General features: G+C 38.1%; 1 protein-coding gene across 3 annotated transcripts in view; it reads right to left on the reverse strand.

The window, feature by feature from the left end:
* Positions 1–18,921, reverse strand: part of LOC143038426 (polyunsaturated fatty acid 5-lipoxygenase-like) — a 94,500-nt gene extending 75,579 nt beyond the window's left edge. Inside the window, exons 1-2 of one of the 3 annotated variants that reach the window (XM_076207596.1) lie at positions 18,765–18,921; positions 127–335 (exon numbers count right to left, since the gene is read on the reverse strand). In XM_076207596.1, the coding sequence (XP_076063711.1) occupies positions 127–233 (107 nt within the window). In that variant the 5' untranslated portion in view covers positions 234–335; positions 18,765–18,921. Of the gene's footprint in view, positions 1–126; positions 336–7,200; positions 7,460–8,500; positions 8,614–18,764 lie in introns of those variants that run through there. The other 2 variants (XM_076207599.1, XM_076207598.1) reach the window with 2 other exon arrangements.
* Between the last annotated feature and the right edge of the window lie 5,079 nt (positions 18,922–24,000).

Here is a 24,000-nt window from a genome sequence, read left to right on the forward strand (position 1 = left end):
CATGATAAGAACAGGTTGTTGATCTACATATGACAGTAACCCATAAGAACAGGAGGCTGTTAGTCTACATATGATTAATACATCGCAGGAACAGGTTGTTGATTTACATATGATACTATACCGTACCTAAGTGTCACATTAGCGTTCGTTCCCGCCCCAAGCTGGTTCCCTGTGCGCACCCAGACTGTCATCTGCAACGAGCCGTCTGTGGGTTTGGCCGCAGACGCTCCCATTTTCTTTTATCTTCGATGTTCTTCAGTCGACGAGTTTATAAACGACGTTTTCTTCTTTCGTTGTCTGAGGAGAAAATTCTTGTTCCTGCGGCTACACAGTGCCTGAAACGAAGAAGAAATGATGTAGTTTCGATTTGGCATCCAGCACGCAAATTGTGTATCAAATTGACGAAGAAGAAAAAAAAAACAAAGTAATTGAAATATGGGAAATTCGTCTGAGCTCAAACGAAAAATCAACAAAACTTAATAGACATGGACCTGATAGGGCTAATAAAGATGGCTGTGGAACACTTTAATAACAAGAGGTTTTGCTAAACAAAGCAATTTATGATTAGCCAGACCAAAACAAATTAATGAATAAAGTAATATATATATATATATATATATATATATATATATATATATATATATATATATATATATATATATATATATATATATATATATATATATATACAAACAGATAGATAAATATATATATGAATAAATGTTGATTACTTTTGGGCTACCATTGATGGGAACGTAGCCTTGAAACGTATCATCTGGGACAGGAAATGACGTCAGAATGTTGTTGCCAAATCGTGATCTGGATATTTGGTGATGCAACTTTTATTACCGAGTCTGTGTTTACTACAGTGGCCTCTTGTCACAGGTTCTATAAGTTCTTAGAAACCCGTTCCCGACCCTCAGATGTCTCAAATCTTATGTCATTTAATCCTATAAAATTGTGGTTTCTATTCCCCTGTCGGTTAAGATTCGTTCATTTATCCTATAAATCCCATATAATGAACAAATAAACAGATACACAAATAAATAAACGAATAAATAAATTAATTCAATAAATAATCGACATAAATGCAAAAAAAAATTAGTCACAAAATAGTTTTTGGTCGAGAAAGAAAATGTATATTTGACTCTTATGAAATATGGCTCTGCATGGTACAGTGAATTACAGAATTGATGCTGAATTTTCAGGTATGACAAATTAAACCCTCTTTATCATGTTATATTTTTCATTCTATTAATAGATCATTTTACTTTTTCATTGTTGTTTTTCATTGGTTAACGTTTTATTATTCTTATTTGATTATTGTTTTATTTTGTTGTAATCTATTTCTGTTTTGTTGTTGTATTATTGTTTTATTTTATTTTATTATTCGATTCAAAGGATTACAAAGGATTACAATGGCGGAGCATGCCGACAGGAGACCTTTTGATCCATATCTAGGTTGGATGCAAAAGAAAAAAAAAGAAAAGAAAAAAAAATCATATTAATAATAAGTTAAAACTATAATAATGTAAATAACAAATAAAATACATAAATAAATGCATAGGTATAGTTGAATAACAAATAAACTGGTAAATAGTAAATGATAATAAATTGACATAACTAATAATAAATGAAAATCAGACAGACAAATTATAACAAAACAAAAACAAATAATATAACATAAATTATAATCATTACAGCATTCTATTATTATCATGTTATTATCTAAATGTTATTTTATTCTATTAATTTATTTAATTTTATTATTATTTCATTTTGCAACGCTTAGGGCGTTGTGAAGTAACGCCTGATTGAATGCAATTGATTGTCATGCACTAAATCTCATTTCTGTGCATGATGGAAACATTTTTCTACCTGTGCCTTGCATGTTAGGATAGCTCTTGGATCCCATTACATCGACTTCAATGTCTTTATTCTGGCTAGTGTGTAATAAATAGAGGGTTACAGTAACGTAAAGACCAAGTTTTAATAAAATCGTTTGACGACATTATAATAAAAGGAAAAGTACCACCTGCTATGGAAGCAGGGGGGCGGTGAAGGGAGAGGTTGATGGGGGATCGAAGAGGTGACTACCGAAGAAGCAAATTTTTTTTTTTTTTTTTTTTTTTTTTTTTTTTTTTTGAGCTCCGAGGAAATGACAACATTATCAGGTACTCAAGAACGATTTCCTGCCAAGATAGAATTGCGGACGTAATTTGTGATAAATTCAATGACCTGTCAATAGAATTAATGCTTTGTTATCACTGATACTAGTATTGTTGTTAATGCTGCTATTGTTATTTTCTATTTCTCTTTTTCATCAAATAATTCATTATTTCGATTTTATTTTTTATACTTCTTCACATTTTCTTGTTATGATTCTTATTATTACTTATAATTTTTCTTCTTTTTTCAGTCTGACATGAATGAGATTTCGGGTCTAAACAAAAATATTATAGTTATAAGTGTAAATTTATCAGTGATCTTTGTGATCTATGCAATCGGTTGTTAGATGGATTTTCTAAACCAAAAGATGGCTCTACCAACCCTAGTCTTTCTCTGAGGCACTATCTTGTTTCTCCTCAATGTCAAACTCTTTCTCTAGGATGAGAAATATATATAAATATATATATACCAAAGGCTTTTTCCCCCTTACAAGGGGGGTAGCCAAAAAACAAAATGCATAGAAACCACTCCCATCCATTCCATCCCCTACATACTCCACTCCCCTCCACCCTCTTCCCTCCCTCTTATTTTGGCACCTCCTGGATAACGGATCATCCCTGGATCTGAAGCAGTGTCGTAAGACATAGCACATCCACTGCAAGGCCGCTTCATTAATCGGCGATCCCCTTCTCCGTCCCCTCATGCAGAAGAGGAGAAGACGGGGAGAAATCCCTTCGGCTTATGTCAATCTATTTCTCATACATACTCCCTCACCCCACATCCCCCACCCACTCCCCCTCATGCATCACAGAATCATCCATACACAACCATTCTCCATTCACCCATATCTTCCCGTCCTTCCTCAACAGACATTCCCCTCTTTCCCAAAGCCCCTTTTACCCCATCCATCCATCTCATCCTAGGTCGATCCCTCATGTTCACTCCTTCCACCTCTGCCTTCCACACCTCTTTTACTAGTCTTTCTTCACTCATTCTTTCCATGTGTCCAAACCACCCCAATACTCTTTCATCAACCCTATCTCCCAACTCCCTTTCCACCCCTGTTCTCCTCACCTCCTCATTTCTCACTCTATCCAGCCTAGTAACCCCTATCATAATTCTGAGGCACCTCATGAGAAACACAGACCGTTATAAAAGGTTTTCATTATCTAGCCTCAAGGTAGTCAAAAATTAAATTATTGATTAAGGTCTGAGAAGGAGGAAACTGGACATCTTTCTCTCTCTCTCTCTCTCTCTCTCTCTCTCTCTCTCTCTCTCTCTCTCTCTCTCTCTCTCTCTCTCTCTCTCTCTCTCTCTCGTTCCTTCCACGATTCTGCAGCCCTCCTTTGGTCCCGCGATTGAGACGTTATGACGTCACATGTAAACAAATATGACGGAAGGATCGGGGGCTGTGAGCTGCTTTTCGTCGCTACTTGAAGTGATTGAAGCTGTGTAGTACTTGACATAAGCCACATTTGTTAACTAATTTCGGTATCAAGACAATCCATCCTTGGATTGACAAGTGACAGTAGCGATAAGAGACCTGGTACTGTAATTAAATCGTCTATGAAGGGCGGGGTTCATAAATGACATGAAATTGAATTAAATTTTCACATTGAATGAGAATTTTCACATTGAATGTGAATCAGACAAGAAACAATGGTCTCAAACTGTCCGGAAATAGATTCATTTTGGAAGTAGGTAGAAACAACTTCGCCAACCGTGTAGTCAATGAATGAAATAAACTTCCTGCACAGGTAGTGCAATGTAGTTCAGTTCAAAGCTTTAAGAATCATTTAGATAAACACCTAAGTAAGATGCTGTAATGATTATATTTTATTTCATATTATTTGTTTTTGTTTTGTTATCATTTGTCTGTTTGATTTTCATTTATTATTAGTTATATGTCAATTAATCATTATTTGCTATTTACCTGTTTGTTCATTATTTAACTATACGTATGCATTTATTTATGTGTTTTATTTGTTATTTACATTATTATAGTTTTTATTTATTAATTTATTATTATTATGATTTTTTTCGCATCCGACCTAGATATGGACCAAAAGGTCTCCTGTCGGCATGCTCCGCCTTTGTAATCCTTTGACATAACATATCCATTTCGTCAACGAGGTCCACCTCTCACATGAATAAAATCATTTGACGTTATTCAAGACAAAATATCTAAACGACGTCGTCACGACTAACTCCTGACGACTTTATTCAGCTTAAGGAAAATCTAAGTCTCGAAAGATTACACCTCTGTCGAAACACGACACCGAACCTCAGAATTTGTAAATAACGGATAGAGTTCTCGTTTATCAAAGGATATAGATATGTTAAGCTTGCCCCACGTCTTGCGCCAAAGGTTCACGACAGATAGATCGCAGAGGGCGCTCTGGTAGGAAAATTACGCAGTTAAATATACGAAGTCACGTATCAAACATCAGAAATAAGTAAATAAATGAGAAATCACATACACAAATACTTGCATCAAAACATTAAGTGAAAAAAGATAAGATGAATGGATTATTATGAACGATAATAACAAATAGATTAATACACTAGTGAGTTACTGAATAGGTGTGAATAAAGAGGATGGTTGCTGAATACATTTATAAAGAAACTAAAAGAAAGAAAGATTAAAGGAAACTGAATAGATGGACAGCCAAATAAGAGGGAAATGTGTAACTATATTCTCCTATAACTGAGCGTAGGTGTACAGGAATTAGAAATTAATTAATTTTCTTGTTTATGTTAGACAATTAATCCGCATGGAGAGAAGAATATATTTTTTTAATAAACGTCATATATTGGACATTTAGACATACCCCATGTTATATTGACATTATGCAGATATAGTTTTTGTAGTTTAGTATTCAATAAACGCCTTGGGGGGATTAAAAAGTGTTATGAGAAATGGCCATCTGGAAATGGGTGCAAAGAGGAGACTGTATGAAGGGTGATTGTGCCGACGACATTGTAAGGAGGAAAGACTTCGAATTTAATAGAGGTAGAGAGGAAAATTTATGTGTTTGAGATGAAATGTCTGAGGACTATGATAGGGGTTACAAGGTTAGATAGAGTGAGAAACGAGGAGGTGAGGAGGATAGTGGAAGTGGAAAAAGAGATGGCAAATAGGGTTGATGAAAGACTATAAGGATACTTTGGACATATGGAAAGAATGAGTGATGAAATATTAGTAAAAGAGGTGAGGCAGGCAGAGGTGGAGGGAGTGAACTTGAGGGGACGACCGTGGATGAGATGGGATGGGGTGAAGGAGGCTTTGAGCAAGAGGGGAATGTCTATTGAGCAAGGTAGTGAGAAGGCAGGAGATAGGGACTCTCGGAGAGTGATTGTATATAGATGATACTGTTACGCAAGGAAGGGAGGGGGGGGATTGAAGGGGATAGGGGGTCCTTATGTGTGAATGATATTTTGACGCAGCCCGAAGTGATTTCTCCCCGTCTTCTCTTTCTCTGCATGAGGGGACGGAGAGCGGGGGGAGGGGGGAGTCGCCGATTAAGTGAAGCACCCTTGCTGTGGATGAGCTGTGGATTCCTTCTGACCCAGAGCAGTGGGCAAGATGTAGGGACGACCCGTCATCCATGAGGAGCTAAGATGAGGATGGTGGATGGGAGTGGAATGGGTGAGAGTAGTTACGTGCCTCTGACTTGGCTACCTCCCTTATAAGGGGGAAAAAGCTCTTGGTATATAGACTATATTTAGTATATTTTTCCATGCGGTGTCTATTATGTAAAAAAAAATATTTGTTTTAAAAAAATGTATATTAATGCAGTAACAGTGAAACGCGCATTTACATACGCAAATACGGTGTCCGCAATTTAGCAAACATTTATCTAATAGACACTGTTCGGAGGGATGAGCGGATAAAATCTAGACAAATTAGTAAAGTATGTCTATAGCTAACTCCTCGCCATTCAATATATCAAGGTATCAGTATATGTATTTAAATATATCAAAATATTACAGCTTTATCTTGCGCCTACTTTGCACTTTCTCAAATCCAAGCACACAGATCCTTCCTTGTGTAAAATAATTAGGTAAATACACATCCTGGATGATGGTACGGCCCACGCAAGAAGCATAATCGATTTTAATATGAGAAATGATTGATGGAGAGAGAAGAGCAGACGACATCTCAGAAGTAGAGCGATTTCGGTCGCTGCAGGTAGTTGGGAGATAAGGAACACCTGTCCCAGAATGACTGCGCAGAAGCCGTTTTTTTCGTTACCGGAAACGCCCGTTTGCGCACCTCCTGTCCTTCACTCCTACGGAGTGGACGCCCCACAACTCATTAAAACCTCCAATGACTAGGACCTAGGATGTGTCGTGCAGAGAAAAGGTTAATAAAGATTCTATATAGGCTAGAAATGTGCCTAAACTCTTTAGTAATCAACTGTGCTAATTTAATTCTAGTTAAACATTTATCAGCCTTTTCCATGCCAAACGGTCCCTTAACCTTTGATGTCTAGGCACCGCCAAGCGATTTTATTTAGATGTGTGTGATTCCTTTTGTAACGAAACACTTCAGGTGCAAGAAACCCTACCATGAGCTAAATAAAATCGCCTGGGTCTTCATCACTTCGATGTCATGGCAAGGGGTCTTCATCACTTCGATGTCATGTCATTCCTTCAGTCGAATGGAAACACTCGACGATAAGCAAGATAAAACAATCTTTAGATAAGCCCCGGAGTTTAGACGACCTCACTCGGGAACGATTTGACCTTTTCGTCACACGAAGGATTTCCCACTGTTGAATAAGACCATCTGGCAACAGTCAGACTAAAGTTGTCATGTAGTTAAAAGAGATATGATTATATGCCTTTCCCGTACCAAGTGTTAATCTACCTGATAGCCTGGCTGCCGTCATGTGATTTTATTAAACATAGCGTCACCTTCACACCCCACTCAATTGATCCTTCGGTGTGTAAAGTTTCCCCTCAGCTGAATGAAATTGTATGTTGTATAAGAAGGAGGAAAAAATCACCTCACTATCTTGATCTTACCTAAGTGGAGGCTATGTAGATCACTCAGGTTGTAGTACTTTTCTTTATTTTCTTTCTGTGACATTCGTAGTAGAATCACTTTATACACGTATTCTTACTAGCAGAATCACTTTGTGCAAATCACGCGGTATTTTTTGCAAGTTCTTATGACGAGACACTTAATATATGTCAACTCGCGTTAACAGCGTCTCATAATTCACGGGGTATATATGAGCACAACGCGGAGCAGACACTACATCCGACCCGTGGTGAAGCTCAACTGAAAATGGTAAGGTTGAAGCAGTTGCCTGTGTGTATATGTGTGTGCGTGCGTGTGTGTGTGAGTGCGTGTGTACGTGTACGTGTGTGTATTTATACACGTGCTTGTGCACGTGCATGTGTGTGTGTATTCAGTACACTCACTATGAACTTTTCACTGACTAATCATACAAAACTTAATCGTACACAACACACACACACACACACACACACACACACACACACACACACACACACATATATATATATATATATATATATATATATATATATATATAATATGTATGTATGTATACACACACACACATATATATATATATATATATATATATATATATATATATATATATATAAGGATGATAATGTAATGGAGTAGCTACATACACTAATAAACCCTTAACGGAATGTACTATACAGCATGAGTGTGGAACGTGGTGTGGAAGGGCGGGGGTTTGAAATGGTATTGTTCTCGAAGATTTCGAATACGTCACAATGACGTAGGCGAAGTGGTTGTCGCGTCAGATTTCCGGATACTTGGTGGAAGAAAGAGTACAGCATCCTGTTCTTAGGACGAAGACAGTCTAAGAAGAACTTTACTTCTCTTGAAATGTTGGGACAAGAAACAAACAGTATTGCTGGGAATCGGAGAGGAGTGTGGGATTCGAACCCAGAGCAAAGCGAATGCGAGAGCAGCCGATGACACCACTAGTGCACTAGGTTAGTTTTGAATGTGAGGAAATTGAATTTGGACTGATGTTAAGATTAAGAAGGAAATAGACAAGACCTAGTTTACCAATAGAGTGATTAACGAATGGAATAGTCTTAGTAACCATGTAGACATGGAAGTGCATAGTGTAGGCCTTATGGTCTCTCGCATTCTCCCCCATTATTATATTCATGAAGACTTGTATCACATCCCAACCGACCCCAAAGTTGGTACTTCCTAGAAACATTAAAATAGACACTGAATCCCCCAAAAATATCTTTGAACGTTAGAAAAAAATATCTAGTGAACTTTGTAGGTGAGCTGGGATGTACTTACACTTTATAAATGTGATGAAACAATAAAGGAAAGACACTTAGAGTGAGACTGAGAGAGACGCCAGTGTCACGTTTCAGACTAAACTGGTCGTAGAAACAAGAGCCTAACTTCCTTGCAGGAACCGTCTAATCTCGGCCGGGTGATATCTCTTATCTATAAAATCTTTTATGAGACGGATTGTAGCTATGTGCTCGTACTTCCTGGAAACGGGGGAACGAGTGCGCATGCTGGAGAGTAAGATGTCAAAGTGTGCCGGAAACCTGATTGATTCTAATTGACCTTCGGCAACAAAACTACCGGGAACTCGAACACATAATTTTGGACCACATGAAGAATCATCACCCCAGCTAACATCACGTGGGCTATCCTAGGGTGACAGTTCTTCATGGGGGGCACCATCCTGGGTTTACGATTCTTCGGTTGTATAAGTTGGTCACAATGAGCATAACCCTCATTCAACCTAACCTAACCTAACCTTTATTCCACTGTTGATATTCGGCGTACTGGGGTGACAATTCTTCAGATGGGATCTCATGGGGGTGACGATTTTTCATGTGGGCGTTCTGGGGGGCAATTCTTCATGTGACCCATGTATGTATATATATATATTATATATATATATTTTTTTTTTTTTTGGGGGGGTGATTCTCGCCTGTCCCCGGGGACTTTGCCCTTCAGAGTCTTGTTCTCAAGTTCCTGAAGAACGCATGTGGGCGACACTTGCCTGAAGACGCCCTTACCGCCTACGTGCCTGAAGTCAGGGACCCGCATCTTCTCGCACATGCGCGTTAATCCTGCGGGCACCTTAAATTGACCCGCAAATAAATCCTTTCCTGCTAGGGATTAAAATACCACTTTTTTTATTCCTGCAGTAATAACAGAAGATATATTTCCATAGATTTATTGTTTCATGAGTGAGTTCCTATTAATGTATACAGTCCACAATCTAATTACATTTGTGCAGGGGTACTTGGTGTTGTTGTTCTTGTCCCCCTTCTATAGATGGCATCCCCACAAGTAATGGCAGGATTTCCTTCAGCTGAATAAGATAGTTTAACGTTCACCAGAATAAATGTATTAAAGAGTGTCACTCCCGAATGGGTTAATTCCAAATGGGTTCCATCCCGTATTGGGTAGTATTTCATTTATTTTATTTATTTCTATTTATTTATTTTACATATTCTATTTAATTTTATTAATTATTTATTATTATTATTATTTACTTATTTATATATTTATTTTATTTCTTTATTTTTATTTATTTATTTATTTATTCATTTATTTATTCATTTATTTTTGCTACCGACAACCTATCCTATTTAACCCATATTGGCTTCTTCAGACCACTCGCCTCTGCCCAACGGGTGAGGACCAGTTTTTTCCCAAAAATAATTTGGGGGTTTTGGTTCCACGTGCCTTGTTGATTTTTATTTTATTTTTATTTGTTTATTCGTTTATCTGTTCATATATCTTTTACAGTATGTCAAAGATTGTTTTGGCTTGTTGAGTTTATTCCAAAGGCGAAGGGGGTACTCGCTGAGAAAGAATTCTGTCCATGCACCTTCGGTAGAGCAAGGGCAGGCGTAAAGAATGAGGTATTTGAGCAAAGGAGAGAGAGGGAGAGGGAGAGGGAGGGAGGGAGAGAGGGATGAGGTTGTAATTTTCAGAGCACCAACAGGAGGCGGATGTACCATTGCAACAAAACTGGGCGCGTTACCACCGGACATGTATTGCGTTACCGATTTTAATTTCCTATAGACTGATTTTGACGAAAAAATGAAATGGAGAAGTATTTATTTCTTACGAATATTCTCAATAGAATAATACCTAAACTACAACATTAATATTCCCTATTCTAAAACATAGAATAACCAGAGCTTGACATTTGCGTTACTGCGTTACTAACGCACTACCTGTCCCGCGGGAACGCGCCCAACTCTGCACTGGAAACATCCGAACCTGATTCTCGACTTGTTTTAGCTATGCAGTAGCTTTCATTGTCGACGATTTAATATATATTTTATATATTTTAGTTATTTCACAATAGAATTTATTTCTTCTATTAATGCAACAGTAAATAGATGTTTTTCAAGATTTCTGGAATATGTCAAACCCGGATGTTTACGATAGTAGATTATCTATTTGCTAGTAAACATTCTTGGTTCCTTTTCTAGTTGTCTAGACAATCTTGAGGGCGAGTTTGCACCCAAAGCCGTCACCTTTGCCCTACGTGTCTGGACAGCTAGGGCAAGTGACAGTCACCTGTACCTATGGGGGATCGAACCTGGGCCCTCAGTAGTTCAGAGACGAGATCGAAGCCCAACGCTCCTCAGGGACACAGAACAGTAATCCATAAGCACAGACAGTTTTGTGTTGAGAATGAAACCTCTGATATCCTCGGCCATGACAAGATCTTTTGTGTGTGTGTGTGTGTGTGTGTGTGTGTGTGTGTGTGTGTGTGTGTGTGTGTGTGTGTGTGTGTGTGTGTGTGTGTGTGTGTGTGTGTGAGTGTGTGTGTGTGCACCTCCATTGCCAGGTAATAGACAGAGACTTTGGTATTAACGTATATAAGAAGGGATCGTGAGAGGCGTTGGGTGATGTACCTTGAGAAGTGTTCCGTAACTGACGTGCAAACATGTCTGATCCTTGTTCATATGTTTGCACCTGACTTTACGTTCCCAGGCATTTAGTTTCAACCAGTTTTATCAAAAGCGATCAGAAAAAGGCCAGATATGTTTGCAAACATAAGGAAAAGAATAAAAATTGTCAAATATATTTGAAATTCGGTTTTCATCCACATAAATGAAAATATTCGACAAACTGATTTTAGGTAACTGGCTAAATCAACTCCTTAATGAAAGTTTTTTATATATTTTTTACTTCGAAAAAAGAGGTTGCAAGAAAAGAAAGAAATTTTGTTATATAATATGTGACAGTGGAAGAGAAAACGGTATTTAAGGAAAAACAAAACAAAAGGGTGAAGAACGACATTGCTTGAAATAACAGATCATGTAAAAGGATTAGCCATTGAGTTGTGTACTCTGACCAGACACCGTATATCATCACCGAATAAAATCGTCTGGCATCCACCAAACGACAGCTGTTTTTACTCTCTTGATCCCCCAGGAAACTTCTGGGGGTACCAGAACCTCAAGTTGAGAGTCATTGGTTATAAGATAATGTCCAACATTGAATAAAACCGTTCGGAATTCATTACTGGCTTTCAATTTATAGTTCTTGAAAACCAGGAGATTTCTTCCCTTTCCTCCCTTCTCGTTGTCTTCCATTTCCTCCCTTCTCGTTGTCTTCCTTTTCCTTCCTTCCCCTTGTCTTCCCTTTCCTCCACCTTCGTCCCTTTTCTCCCCTCTCCATCACCTTCCTCCCTTCATCGTCTCTCCTCTCCTCCACCTTTGTATACAACAATATGTTGACCCTCACCTTCGCAACTCCCAAACCGCAAGTCACCTCCCCCCACTACTGTCTCCTTCCTTGCACCCTGACCGCTCCTATCGCCCCCATCCCCAAACCCACCCAGCATCCTCCTCAACCACCCATACCAGTGGGATAAAGAGAACAATCTGAAAAAATAAAAACGTGTTGATAATTTTTTAACTTCTGCTGTTCCTCCTGCTACTTTCCTTCAGTCTCCCCTCTGCCACCTCGAGGATAGAAACGCTGGATATTGACATTGAAATTAAATACACTATATGGATAGTAATTGGCTGAGTCAAGGTTGTTAACATTGGTGTACACATACCGAGAATTACTAAGAATATTATCCCTCGTTTCTTTCACTACTGTTCCTAAGAATATAGAAACCTAAAACATCAAACACTTTTCCCCATTCTCAACTACTTAAATCAGTAAGTTTCGCGCCTTTAGTAACTTAGGTTTGAGCTTGGGAGAATGGACTGCCCGCATGCAAGGCGTGGATGCCGGGCCGACCCTTACACTACCGTTTGGGTGCCACGGAAATTAATAAAGTACCATAACAGTAACTAGAACGTAAATGAAATAAATACCACTCAGTAAGGAAGTGATTTACCAAGTATGGTTATAAACCATTCTCAGACGAAAGCTTGTCATGGAGGTGAGTGAAATAATCTGGTGGCAGATAGATTAAAAAGAAAAGTTAAACCCGGTACGGAAGGTACTGGGAGGCGGATAGATTCGCATCTCTGAATGCCGACATTTGAAGACGACGCCGACCGTTGCTACTTGCGCCGTCAGAGTTCTTAGTATTTTTTTTTACAAAAGGCTTCATATTCCATCTCTCTTCACATGGCGAATACCATACATAACTTTATACGTTTATTCTGACTGCTTCTGGGTGATTTCTTTCCGATGAAAACCATTCAGGTCACGAACGAGCAACAAAAGAAGGTCATAAACCGTCTCCATTTTTCCACGCTTTGTTTTGGTCTTACAGAAAGGCCTGTAAACTCGCTACCACTATAAAAACCCTTCTCCATACGACCTCCACTTTCAGGTGAATAATTGCATGACGTTACCCAGAAGAAAATAAGTATATGTACTTTAGCAAAGAAGGGAAAAATGAGCTTACGTAGTGAAGATACATATAGTTAAAAAAAATTATATTCAAGTTCTGCGCTACTGCAAACTTCCAAACATGGATTATATGAGACTTATTCAAATGATTTCTTGTTGCAGTAATTATATATATATATATACATATATATATATATATATATATATATATATATATATATATATATATATATATATATATATATATATGCAACATTAATCACATAAAACACGTGAATAGATTTATAATTTCCTCGGTTACAAGCAAAAAAAAATATATATATATACATATATATATATACATATATATATATATATATATATACATATGTACTGTATGTGTAAACTGATAGAAAGATGAATGAGATAAAACATAGTTAGCTGGAAACATAAACACGAGAACAGGAAACAATGTGGTGGACGGAATAACAGGTAAATTTGGTGAAAATAAAAATGGAGAACAGATGTTACAGGAATATGGAGAAAGACACTGAGTAATGACCCACGCTTTCTTCGAAACGTTGATACACTTATAAACGTATACAAGCTGAAACGTTAGATCAAAGGCGCTTGTAGACTATTCATTACAAGAACTAAATGTATACGACAGAATAATGGATGTTCCGACAGGAGTGGCTTGAGGTGCGTCGACCATGCAAAGGTTGGGGGACAAAATTGAGAATCTATGGGGAAACAGGATAGAGGCAGAAAATTTTAAATCACCTTCACTGATAATTTTATCTGTAACCCTTAAAAACCGTGATGATCTGAAGATGATATAGATTGTAGAATCTGTAGGAATATAGTTTTGAGAAAGATCGTTATACCAACAGTTTGAGTCCGAAAACCTGTGACCCAAATCCCCACCCCAAAAAAAACTAAAATCCCCCATCTTAGGGAAAAACTCCCCGACTTGAGAACTCACTTCAGCTTCAGAAACAAACGTGCTCGGGAACCTGGAGACGGTATCGATAATTTAACGGTTGAAAGACACTTATGTTGTGCTGTTTGAGGAAGCCGTAGGGACAGCGACAGGACTTCGAAGAAATAATATATATATAATAAAATAGTATATATAATACAACAAGGAAATATATATTTGCATAGAGTCACGGAAAATCTTGGGTTGACATGGGTACAAAAATACTTTTGAGCATCTAACTTGATGTACCCGTGCCAAGTGTTTTATACTGTCCAGAGTTTAACTTGTTAGGTCAGGTGCAGCCCGCATATGGCTCGACACTCAACAAGAAAAACACCCAAGACAACTTTTTGGCTTTAGATAACGATTCTATGTGACATTACGTTTGACGTGTATATTGGAGCTACACAATCGAAAAATGAGATCATCGTTTAGTAGCTAAACATCTTACATTAGCTGAAGTATTTCCGTATTTAACGGAATCACAATTGGACAATATACCACATGGACTAGGCAATATGCAGCATTGACTAGGACATATGCCAAATTGACCGGACAATATGTCCATTTGACTGGACAAAGTACCTCACTGCCCATTATCCCATTGCCCCAATATAATCTCTTGTATCCAAGCTCTCTCTCTCTCTCTCTCTCTCTCTCTCTCTCTCTCTCTCTCTCTCTCTCTCTCTCTCTCTCTCTCTCTCTCTCTCTCTCTCTCTCTCTCTCTCTGCGTGTGTGTGTTTGTTTCACCACGGTTTTGGCTCCTGTGTTGGACTCGTGATCGACAGTTATTAACCTCCTGGAGAAGACCTCAGAGCTCATATATGACCTGATCTATGGGTAATGTTGTGGCCTTACACGCACACACATACAACTTGTGTGTGTGTGGCGCGCATCATATCTGTTTACTAACAAATTTCTCCTCTTTCCTTTCCACCTTCCTCCTCCTTTCTTTCCTCCTCCACTTTCCTTCTCTTCCTTCTCCTCCTCCCTACTTCTCCTGTTCCCACTCTCTCATTAATATTCATTCTTCCCAGTGTTCCCTTTCACCGACCCTTTGGCATCTGCGGACGGACTTTCCCACAAGGCCAGAAGTCTTCCTCTTAAACCTTTTGCCCCCATAGTCTCTCTAATCTGTCTGATAACCAGGTTCTTAGATTAAACTACTAAGTCGCCTTTTATCGAAATTAACTTTTTACCATGATCCAGGATAACATAGCTACTCAATTCCACCAGAAATATAGAACTAAAAGAATGAATATAAATATATGTATATATATATATATATATATATATATGTATATATATATGTATATACACATATATTAATATATATATATACATATATATATATATATATATATATTATATATCTTGATGGCGCAATCGGTTAAGTCGCTAACACTTATCACGTGCTAGCGCAGGTTCGAGTCATTGGCTGTATACCACGTTACAATTTCTGCATGTTGGCCTCCTCGAGTCACTCGATGTTGATGGCTTAGAATTAAAGTGTATTGTGGTTGATAAAAATGTATATCTGTTCACTGGGACCCATTCAGTGTTGTACACACACACACACACACACACACACACACACACACACACACACACACACACACACATATATATATATATATATATATATATATATATATATATAGATAGATAGAGATAGATAGAGAGATAGATAAATAGATAGATATAGATAAGTAAAATGTGATCGAATAGACTGCTATAGTTTCTGTGGATCTGGTATAACTTCGTCTACAATACCGTCTGGCTAATTCTAATAAAATACAACATCTTCGTTTGTTTGTCTTTTTTCAACAAGTGTTTTTACTTATTTGATTTAATTTCCTTCTTTGTAAGAAACTGAATAAACTAACGGTCAGTAACAGTCGGTTAAAAAAAATCATGAGTATAAGTTCTGGAATTCTTACCGTGCCACCTCCTTCGCTCTTCGGAGTAAGGACTCTAGCACTCAGCCTCGATTCATTTCATATAATTAATTGTATCCCACGCACCACACGCCCCTACTGGTCCCCCGGCCACGCCCGGCCCCAGGCATATACCGTACACGTGACGTGATGGGACCCGCCTGCTGAGGGTAGCAGTACCCCGGACTCCTGCCCAATATGCCAAATAAATAAATAAACAAATGAATAAATAAATAAATAGATAAATAAAAAATAGATAAAAAGAGTAAAATTGTCAGGCCAAGTATGAGTATTGATTTTCAGAAGGGGAATCCGGGGACAGGACTCAGGCCTCCAGGGATTTCCTAAGATTTGGGAATGGCTGAATGTATTTTCGGAGGGTCAAACGAGCGATTCCATAACTAAAATCGGATATTTCAGATATTAAATAAAATTATTTTTGGTTACCTTGCCTATAGTCATATATATAGTCTTTAGCCGTGAGTCCAGTCCTCACTGCCTTCCCATCAATCTAATATCGGTCTCACCACTGTAGCCATCAATAATAGTGTTTTAAATGCTGAGGAGAGTTACAACTTCTTAACCAGAACTTGGACTCAGGACAAATGTTTTAAATCCCCAACAGTAATGCATAAGTTCAATCTGAGATGGCTTCAGAAGCTTGCTATCCTTGGATAACTTGTTACAACAAGTACGAGAATGATTCGGGACTCACACCCAGACAGTTCTACGCCTGTAATATCTTATTCCAAAGTATTTTACCAAAACCACATTTGATCAGGTGAAGGAAGCTACTGGGTTCTATAAAGAAGATCTGCCTGGAACGCTGACAGACCAGCAAGGGGAAGATGGTGCCGTGAATGGACCACAGCAAATGTGAGTTGCATTAATAAGGAGAGAATCCCAGCAATATAGTCAGAAGTCCAGCCACTTGAAAGCCTTGATGTAGTTTATCCCATCGTCTTCCAGCTCGTTAAGATTCTTTGTACTCTTCCTGACACATCAGCATCAGCTGAAGGTATTTTCAGCTGCCTAAGAAAATTAAAAACATATCTCCTGTTAAAAATGCACGAAGAAAGATTTTCGGGATTGGCACTCGTGAATATTCACAGGAATAAGATGCCCAACGAAGAAGAAATAATTGCTGAACTAACTTTAAAAGTTCGCGTTAGGAAAATGTGAACATAACATAAGAATGAAGATGACTGCAAAAGACCATAAGACCTACGCTAGGCAGCTCCATATCCATCACCACCTGTCATCCCCATCCATAAAGTTGTCTAACCATTTCTTAAAACAACTGATAGTTTCAGCGCTCACTACATGATTACTAAGTCTATTCCATTCGTTGACCACCCTATCAGTAAACCAATTCTTGCCTATTTCCTTCTTAAATCTAAATTTCTCCAGTTTAAATCCATTACTGCGAGTCCTGCCCTGTTGTTTTAATATGCTGACCTTGCATCACCCTTGTTAAAGCCTTTCCATCAAACTTTAACAGGCAGCGGCATGCTAGCATCGATATACTTCTAAGTAAATGTTAAATTACATTTTGCGCTTGAAATGTTTTATGTTAATATTGTATTACATTAACATTCCAGTTCGATTGAGATGTTTCTAGTTTATTTGCAATTTTGTTTACTAATAGTTAAGTACTTTTTTAGATAAAAAAATTATGTTGTTATTTTTTTCATTACACAATATTTACTTACAAGCAAACTAAAAAAAATAAAATTGTTATACGTATTACTGTAATTCAGACACAATCATAACAGTGTACTTTCTAATTACATCCTTGTTAGTATTCAGTAATTATATTCCACTTTGTTTTCTTATAGAACCAGATTAAATTAATGCTATTTTATTTCGTAATAAATTATATCATTAATGTAATCACTATACCAAGCATAACAAAAGTATTTGCAATCATTCATGAGGCCTTGTTTATATAAATAAAACATTCCACTGTCCATTTCAAATGCACAGACGTAAATAAAAGTGACTTGCATTATCTTTTTTTCCTCTTTTCAATTTCCATTTTCATGCCTCCCCCCCCCCCACCGAAAAATATTCCTGGATGCCTCCCTCTGCTAAAGGAATTAGGCTTATCCTTTACAATGCGGTCATTTCCTTCGTCCTCTCCTTCCTCCTCCTCTTCTTCTTCTTCCTCGTCTTCATCTCCCTCTTTCCTTCCCCCTCTTCATTTCCCTCCTCTTCTTCATAATCCCGCTCCTCTTCCTACCCTCCTTCTTCTCCTCCTCCTCCTCCTCCTCCTCCTCCTCCTCCTCCTCCTCCGGTTCAAGGTCGCCAATTGTGTATGTTTCTCTCCCCCTCCCTCCTCACTTGGCACTTGCCCGATACCCTTAATACTCTCTTCCTCCTTCTCCTCCTCCTCTTCCTCCTCCTCCTCCTCCTCCTCCTTTTCCTCCTCCTTTTCCTCTTCCTCCTCCTTCTCCTCTTCTTACTCCCGCAAGAAACCACGTGCACTACAACCATTGATTGGGAATGGCGTCACAGACACGTCACTAACACGTCATTGTTATGAGCATGAGGTACATATGCGAATACCGGAACCTGACCCACGACATACCTTGATTATGCGAATATATCCTTCGTTGTTGAAGATTCAGATTCACTTATAATTATATATAATTTCTGATAACGTAGTATTGTAGCTCCCTTATAATTAGATATAATCTTTAATGATATAGTATTGATGCAACAACAACAACGAAAGGTATATTGTGTGTGTGTGTATATATATATATATATATATATATATATATATATATATATGTGTGTGTGTGGTGTCAAGTCTGGAGAGAGTTCAGACGACAACAGACGACCGAGCACCCACCTGACGAAGAGACCCGCGACGACATTGGCTGGTCGTCTCGCCCTTAGAAACTATCCAACGCCGAGCAACACTCGACACAAGCCCACACAGGAGCGGAACGCACACTGAAAGTCCTTGTGGTCGCGCCACTGCACCGATCCTCAGATGAGGGTCGTGTTCGCAGTGGTGGAGGGGGAGGAGGTGGTAGTGGTGGTAGTGGTGGTTGTGGTGGCTTTGGCAGGAGTGGTATTCGTGTGACAGAGACCTGTGGCCACAAAATCGGGTATAAATGGATTTTGGGATGAACGAGTGAGGGAGGGGAGGAGAGGTGATGAGGTGACGTGATTCAGAGGCACGAAATCAGTAGCCACATTGGAGATCAAAAGAACGGAGAGAGGAGTCGGGCAGGGAGGAGCAATTTAAGCTTTGATGATGCGCAATGTTTTTATTAGTAGCAGTAGTAGCCACTAGCCAAATACCCTGGGGGGCGGGGGGAATTTAAACTTTCTTTTCACCTGGGGTACAGTGTCAATTTTATAAGTGCCGGGGCTCTGGAGGGCCTGAATAAAAGAAAACGAAAAAGTATTGTAACATTATCAACACATTAGTAATGTAATACTAATAGTTTCCTGCCGTTACCCACCAGGACCCACAGACCACCATTCCCTCATCCTCTACCGTCCCCCCACCCCCACCGGTCACCATCCACTTGCAGAGGTGCCCGGCGAGGTCCGGTAGTAACCCCTGCTCGTCCTCTCCCACCACAAACTCTTCGGAAATATGTACCACAGCGACATCACTGCAGAAGTCACGTGACACTGCAAAGTGATATGGAGCATTGCACGGACACATTGCACTGGGTTCTTTGCTGTGACGACGCAAAGTTCCCAGAAGTGTGTGTTGAGCCTCTGTGTTCCCAGAGAGAGAATTGCTTTTGTAGGTGTTTGGGATGCAACGGGAGAATGGGTTAGGTCGTACTGGGAGACCTTGGGACGAAGAAGAGTTCTGCTTGAGGCGCAGTAATAGTCTGTGTCGTAACTGCAGAACTACTTGGGTTGCAGTAGGAGAACTGCCTAAAAGATGACGGCACACCAGCATAACATGCTATTTGCTTTTGTTACTTCGTTTGAGTAGGAACGACTTTGGTTACAATATTCTAGACTTCCGTAAAGGACATCTCAACAATGCGAGTCTAACATTCGTATTCTAGGTTCAACTTCTCTTAGTTCGTCATCCACCTCGCTACGTGACGCAAGAGTTAATTTGACATTTGGAAATTTTGAGGAACAAAAGATCGTAACCGAAGTCATTTCTGCTCAAACGAATTAGTAAAAGCAAGTAGCATGCCAGCGAGAAATGCCCAGTGTGCCGCCACCGTAAGTCGCAGTAGAACTGTTCGAGTCGTATGTCAATCAAAACAACGAGACGGAAACGACGCTGCAATGCAGACTCCTTCACATGCTTGTGGGAAGTTGACTCTCTCTTTCAGTTTGGGTCGTATCAGGATTGCAAGAGAAAAACCCCAGAGATATCTTCAGGAGAACAGCTTCAGTTGCCGTGGAAGAAGTGAGTGAAGAAAGGAACAGAGTTAACTGTATAAAAATTACAAACACATAGCGCAGGGGGTGAATACTAATGGCCTCCTCCAGTTTCTCTTCTCAGTTATGACCATGTAGTGAGCGCTGAAGGCATTGGTTGTTTTAAGAGAAAGTTAGATAACTCTATGGATGGGGACAGTAGGTGGTAATGGACATGGAACTCCTTAGTGTAGGGCTTATGGTCTCTTATAATTTCCTTCATTCTTGTGTTCTAAATAAAATCGTCTGGTGTTCCAATAACGTTCGTGAAGAGCGTCGTCGCATGGAAAGATGAACAGGACAAAATTGAACATTTTATCCCAGAGGCTTATACCCAACTAAATAAAACCGTCTGTCGTTGATATATATATATATATATAATATATATATATATATATATATATATATATATTATATATATATATGTTCTCCATCATCCAAATCATATATATATATATATATATGTATATATATATATATACATATATGTATATGTATATATTTGATGTTCTCCATCATCCAAATTATATATATATACATATATATGTATATATATAAATATGTATATATATACATATATAGGTATTTATATATATATATATAAACCACTGGGAAATTAAAAACACGGTTAACGAACGTTCTCGTCTATTTAAGACATCTTCAAAGGTAGTCACTTTTTGTATAACTACTGTGTACCTTTGAAGATGTCTTAGATGGACGAAAACGTTCTTTAACCCTATTTTCATTTCCCAGTTGTTTATGCAAAGAAATATATATATATATATATATATATATATATATATATATATATATATATATATATATATATATATGCAAATATATAAATATATATATATATATATATAATGTTTTACTGGGTCGAGTAGGCCAAGACAATTAGTCTGAAAACTTTCACTTCTTCACTGGTCAGTGCTTCCATTGGTCAAACTTGGCTTTAAATCTATGTTGTCTGATATATTTCTTCTTGTATGCCTCTTTTATATTTATAATTCCTACTTTTGCACTATTACACAAACTAAATAGTCCTCATGGAAAAGTATTAATGAATGTTCTTCAATAAGCAATGTCTTTTCCAGTTACTTTGTGTCTTCTAGTATTTCTTTAATCACTATAACGAATTTATTTATCCGCCTTGAAATAAAGCAACTTTACGACTCATTCAATATGATGCAGTATAATGAAGATCCAAGGTCGCTAGATCTACACAACAGAGTAACTTAGACCTGGGTTTGAATCCCGCACTTCTCTTCGATACCCAGCAGTCTAAGCGTATAACAAGACAAAGGTGACGGCTTCGGCCGCAGCTAATCAGCACCTCATGGCGTACACTCCTCACAGACATTAAAAAAGAAAGAGGAATAAAAATTAAAATCCACAGTTCGACCATCTTCTCAATAATAACAATGACAAGACAGTTCAAACAGTTACCTAGTGCTTAGTAAACAGTACCTCATAAGTATATCTAATACTACTCATTAATAACCGGATGGGACAATATGAGCAGTAGGAACGCGGATCCATTCTCATGATGTTTTCCTCTGTGCGCTGGCGGCGTCATCAGAAGCCTAGTTGTAGATTCGAATCCCGCACTCTTCTTAGATTTCCAACAGCGACTGTTGCCACCTACCCCCAACAGTCAGCGCATCATAGGACAAGAGTGACGACTTCAGGAGCAACTACTCAGCGCCTCCTAGCATAAGCACCTCACGACTTTGTCCTCTGATCCTTAGGGAACTCGTCCTGGATAGGTATACCCAGGCTGTGCAGTTGCCCCAATCAGGTAGCTATACTTAGTAGTGTACAAAGGTACATTGTAATATCCCACACAAATATGTCTTTGTTGATGTTTCGTTGCCTTACAAATTTACACACAACCATCATACCCTCGATTGAGGAGACAGAGGAAGGCGATGTCCACAAAATTCATAGTTGATGGAAGTTGATTGTACCTGTCGAGAGTTTGGGATGAGGAGGGTGTCTGCATGGAAGTTCGCTCAGAGAGACCGTGGGGACTAGCGACGGAAATAACGCCTCCCCTGGTGCATTTCTAGTATACTTACTTTGGATACTTAGGATATTTTTGATTGGCACAGCCAAGATGGACCTCTACTGACCCCCTTGCCAAGTTTGTGATTTCAGGCAGTGTTGTGTTGGAGGCCTGGGTATCTTGGTATAATAGGTGGATCATCTGGTACCTTGCCAAGTCATTTGTCCAGTCTGCGTTTGAAGGACACCACTGGTTAAGTCCCTCTTATGTTTTGGCAAATAGTTGAAAAATCAGACCTATTTCCCCTTTAGCGTAGCACAGCCTTCCTCGTATCTCACGGATGTACGATTATATTAACTAGTAGCCCTATATTTGGCACTATTTCCTTCAAGATTTTCCTTGTGTATATAATAATGTAACGTTCCTCTCTTTCTTTGAAGGGAGTATGTCTTCAGGTGCCAGTAATGGAGTTGTTGTGTATCACGAATTCTGTTGGTAAATACCCTTTGTGGGTCTTCTATTTCAGCAGTATATTGAGTCTTTGTATATTATCTCACGTAATGGGAACAAATTTGGTGATTTCTGTTTGAATCTCTCTCTCTCTCTCTCTCTCTCTCTCTCTCTCTCTCTCTCTCTCTCTCTCTCACTCTGTGCGTGTGTGTGTGTGTGTTCACATATACACGTTTCAACGTCACGGTGATAACTACATTTGCTGACGTGCTATTGTCAACAACTCGCAATAATATTCCGACGTGTGTGTGTGTGTATGTGTGTATGTATACATATACATATATATATATATATATATATATATATATATATATATATGTAGGCATATAAATATATATAGATATATATATATATATATATATATGTAGGCATATATATATATATATATATATATATATATAATATATATATATTTATATATTCCTACCTACCATAGTCCCCTTACAATTAGACTCCACTTACAGTGCTCCACTTACAGTGAAATTTATTATATGAAAACATTTACTCATTTCTCCCCAGCTGAATAAAATCGCCTGACGACTCACAAAATGAACATACTATTTTTTATTGTGTATGTGATGATTTATCAAATGTGGTGGGCCCACGTCAGTCGTCGTCACGTGATGTTCAAGGGTTCAAGGTAACATTCACGTCGACTCCGTGGTACGTACACAAACGTCACCTGTTCTTGCAAAATACCTGAACACGGTTGTTAATTTCCGGGCACTATGTGAATTATTGTTTATTTATTTATTCATTTGTTTATTTGTGTTTATTTTGTTTATGTATCATTATTTATGTATTTTGATTTATCTGTTTATTCTACTTTCGTTTAATTATCTATGAATAATATTGTTTTTATTTAATCTTATTAATTTCATTTATTTATTTATTCATATGTTTATTTTATTTACGTATATATCATTATTTATGTATTTTGATTTATCTGTTTTAAGTGTTTATTCTGTTTTTATTTAATTATCCATGAATAATATTGTTTTTTTTATTTAATCGTATTAATTTCGTTTATTCATCTAATCTATTTGCTTGTTTGTACTTATTTTATTGTTTCAGTTCCTTTAATGCAATTTTATTTCAAGAAATCAATTCAATCAATAAGGAACCACAAATAGATATTCACCAGATGAGAAGATGTATTCGT

The sequence above is a fragment of the Oratosquilla oratoria genome, chromosome 24 (genome assembly GCF_046742065.1).
Source record: "Oratosquilla oratoria isolate Oo_2021 chromosome 24, ASM4674206v1, whole genome shotgun sequence".
NCBI lineage: Eukaryota > Metazoa > Arthropoda > Malacostraca > Stomatopoda > Squillidae > Oratosquilla > Oratosquilla oratoria.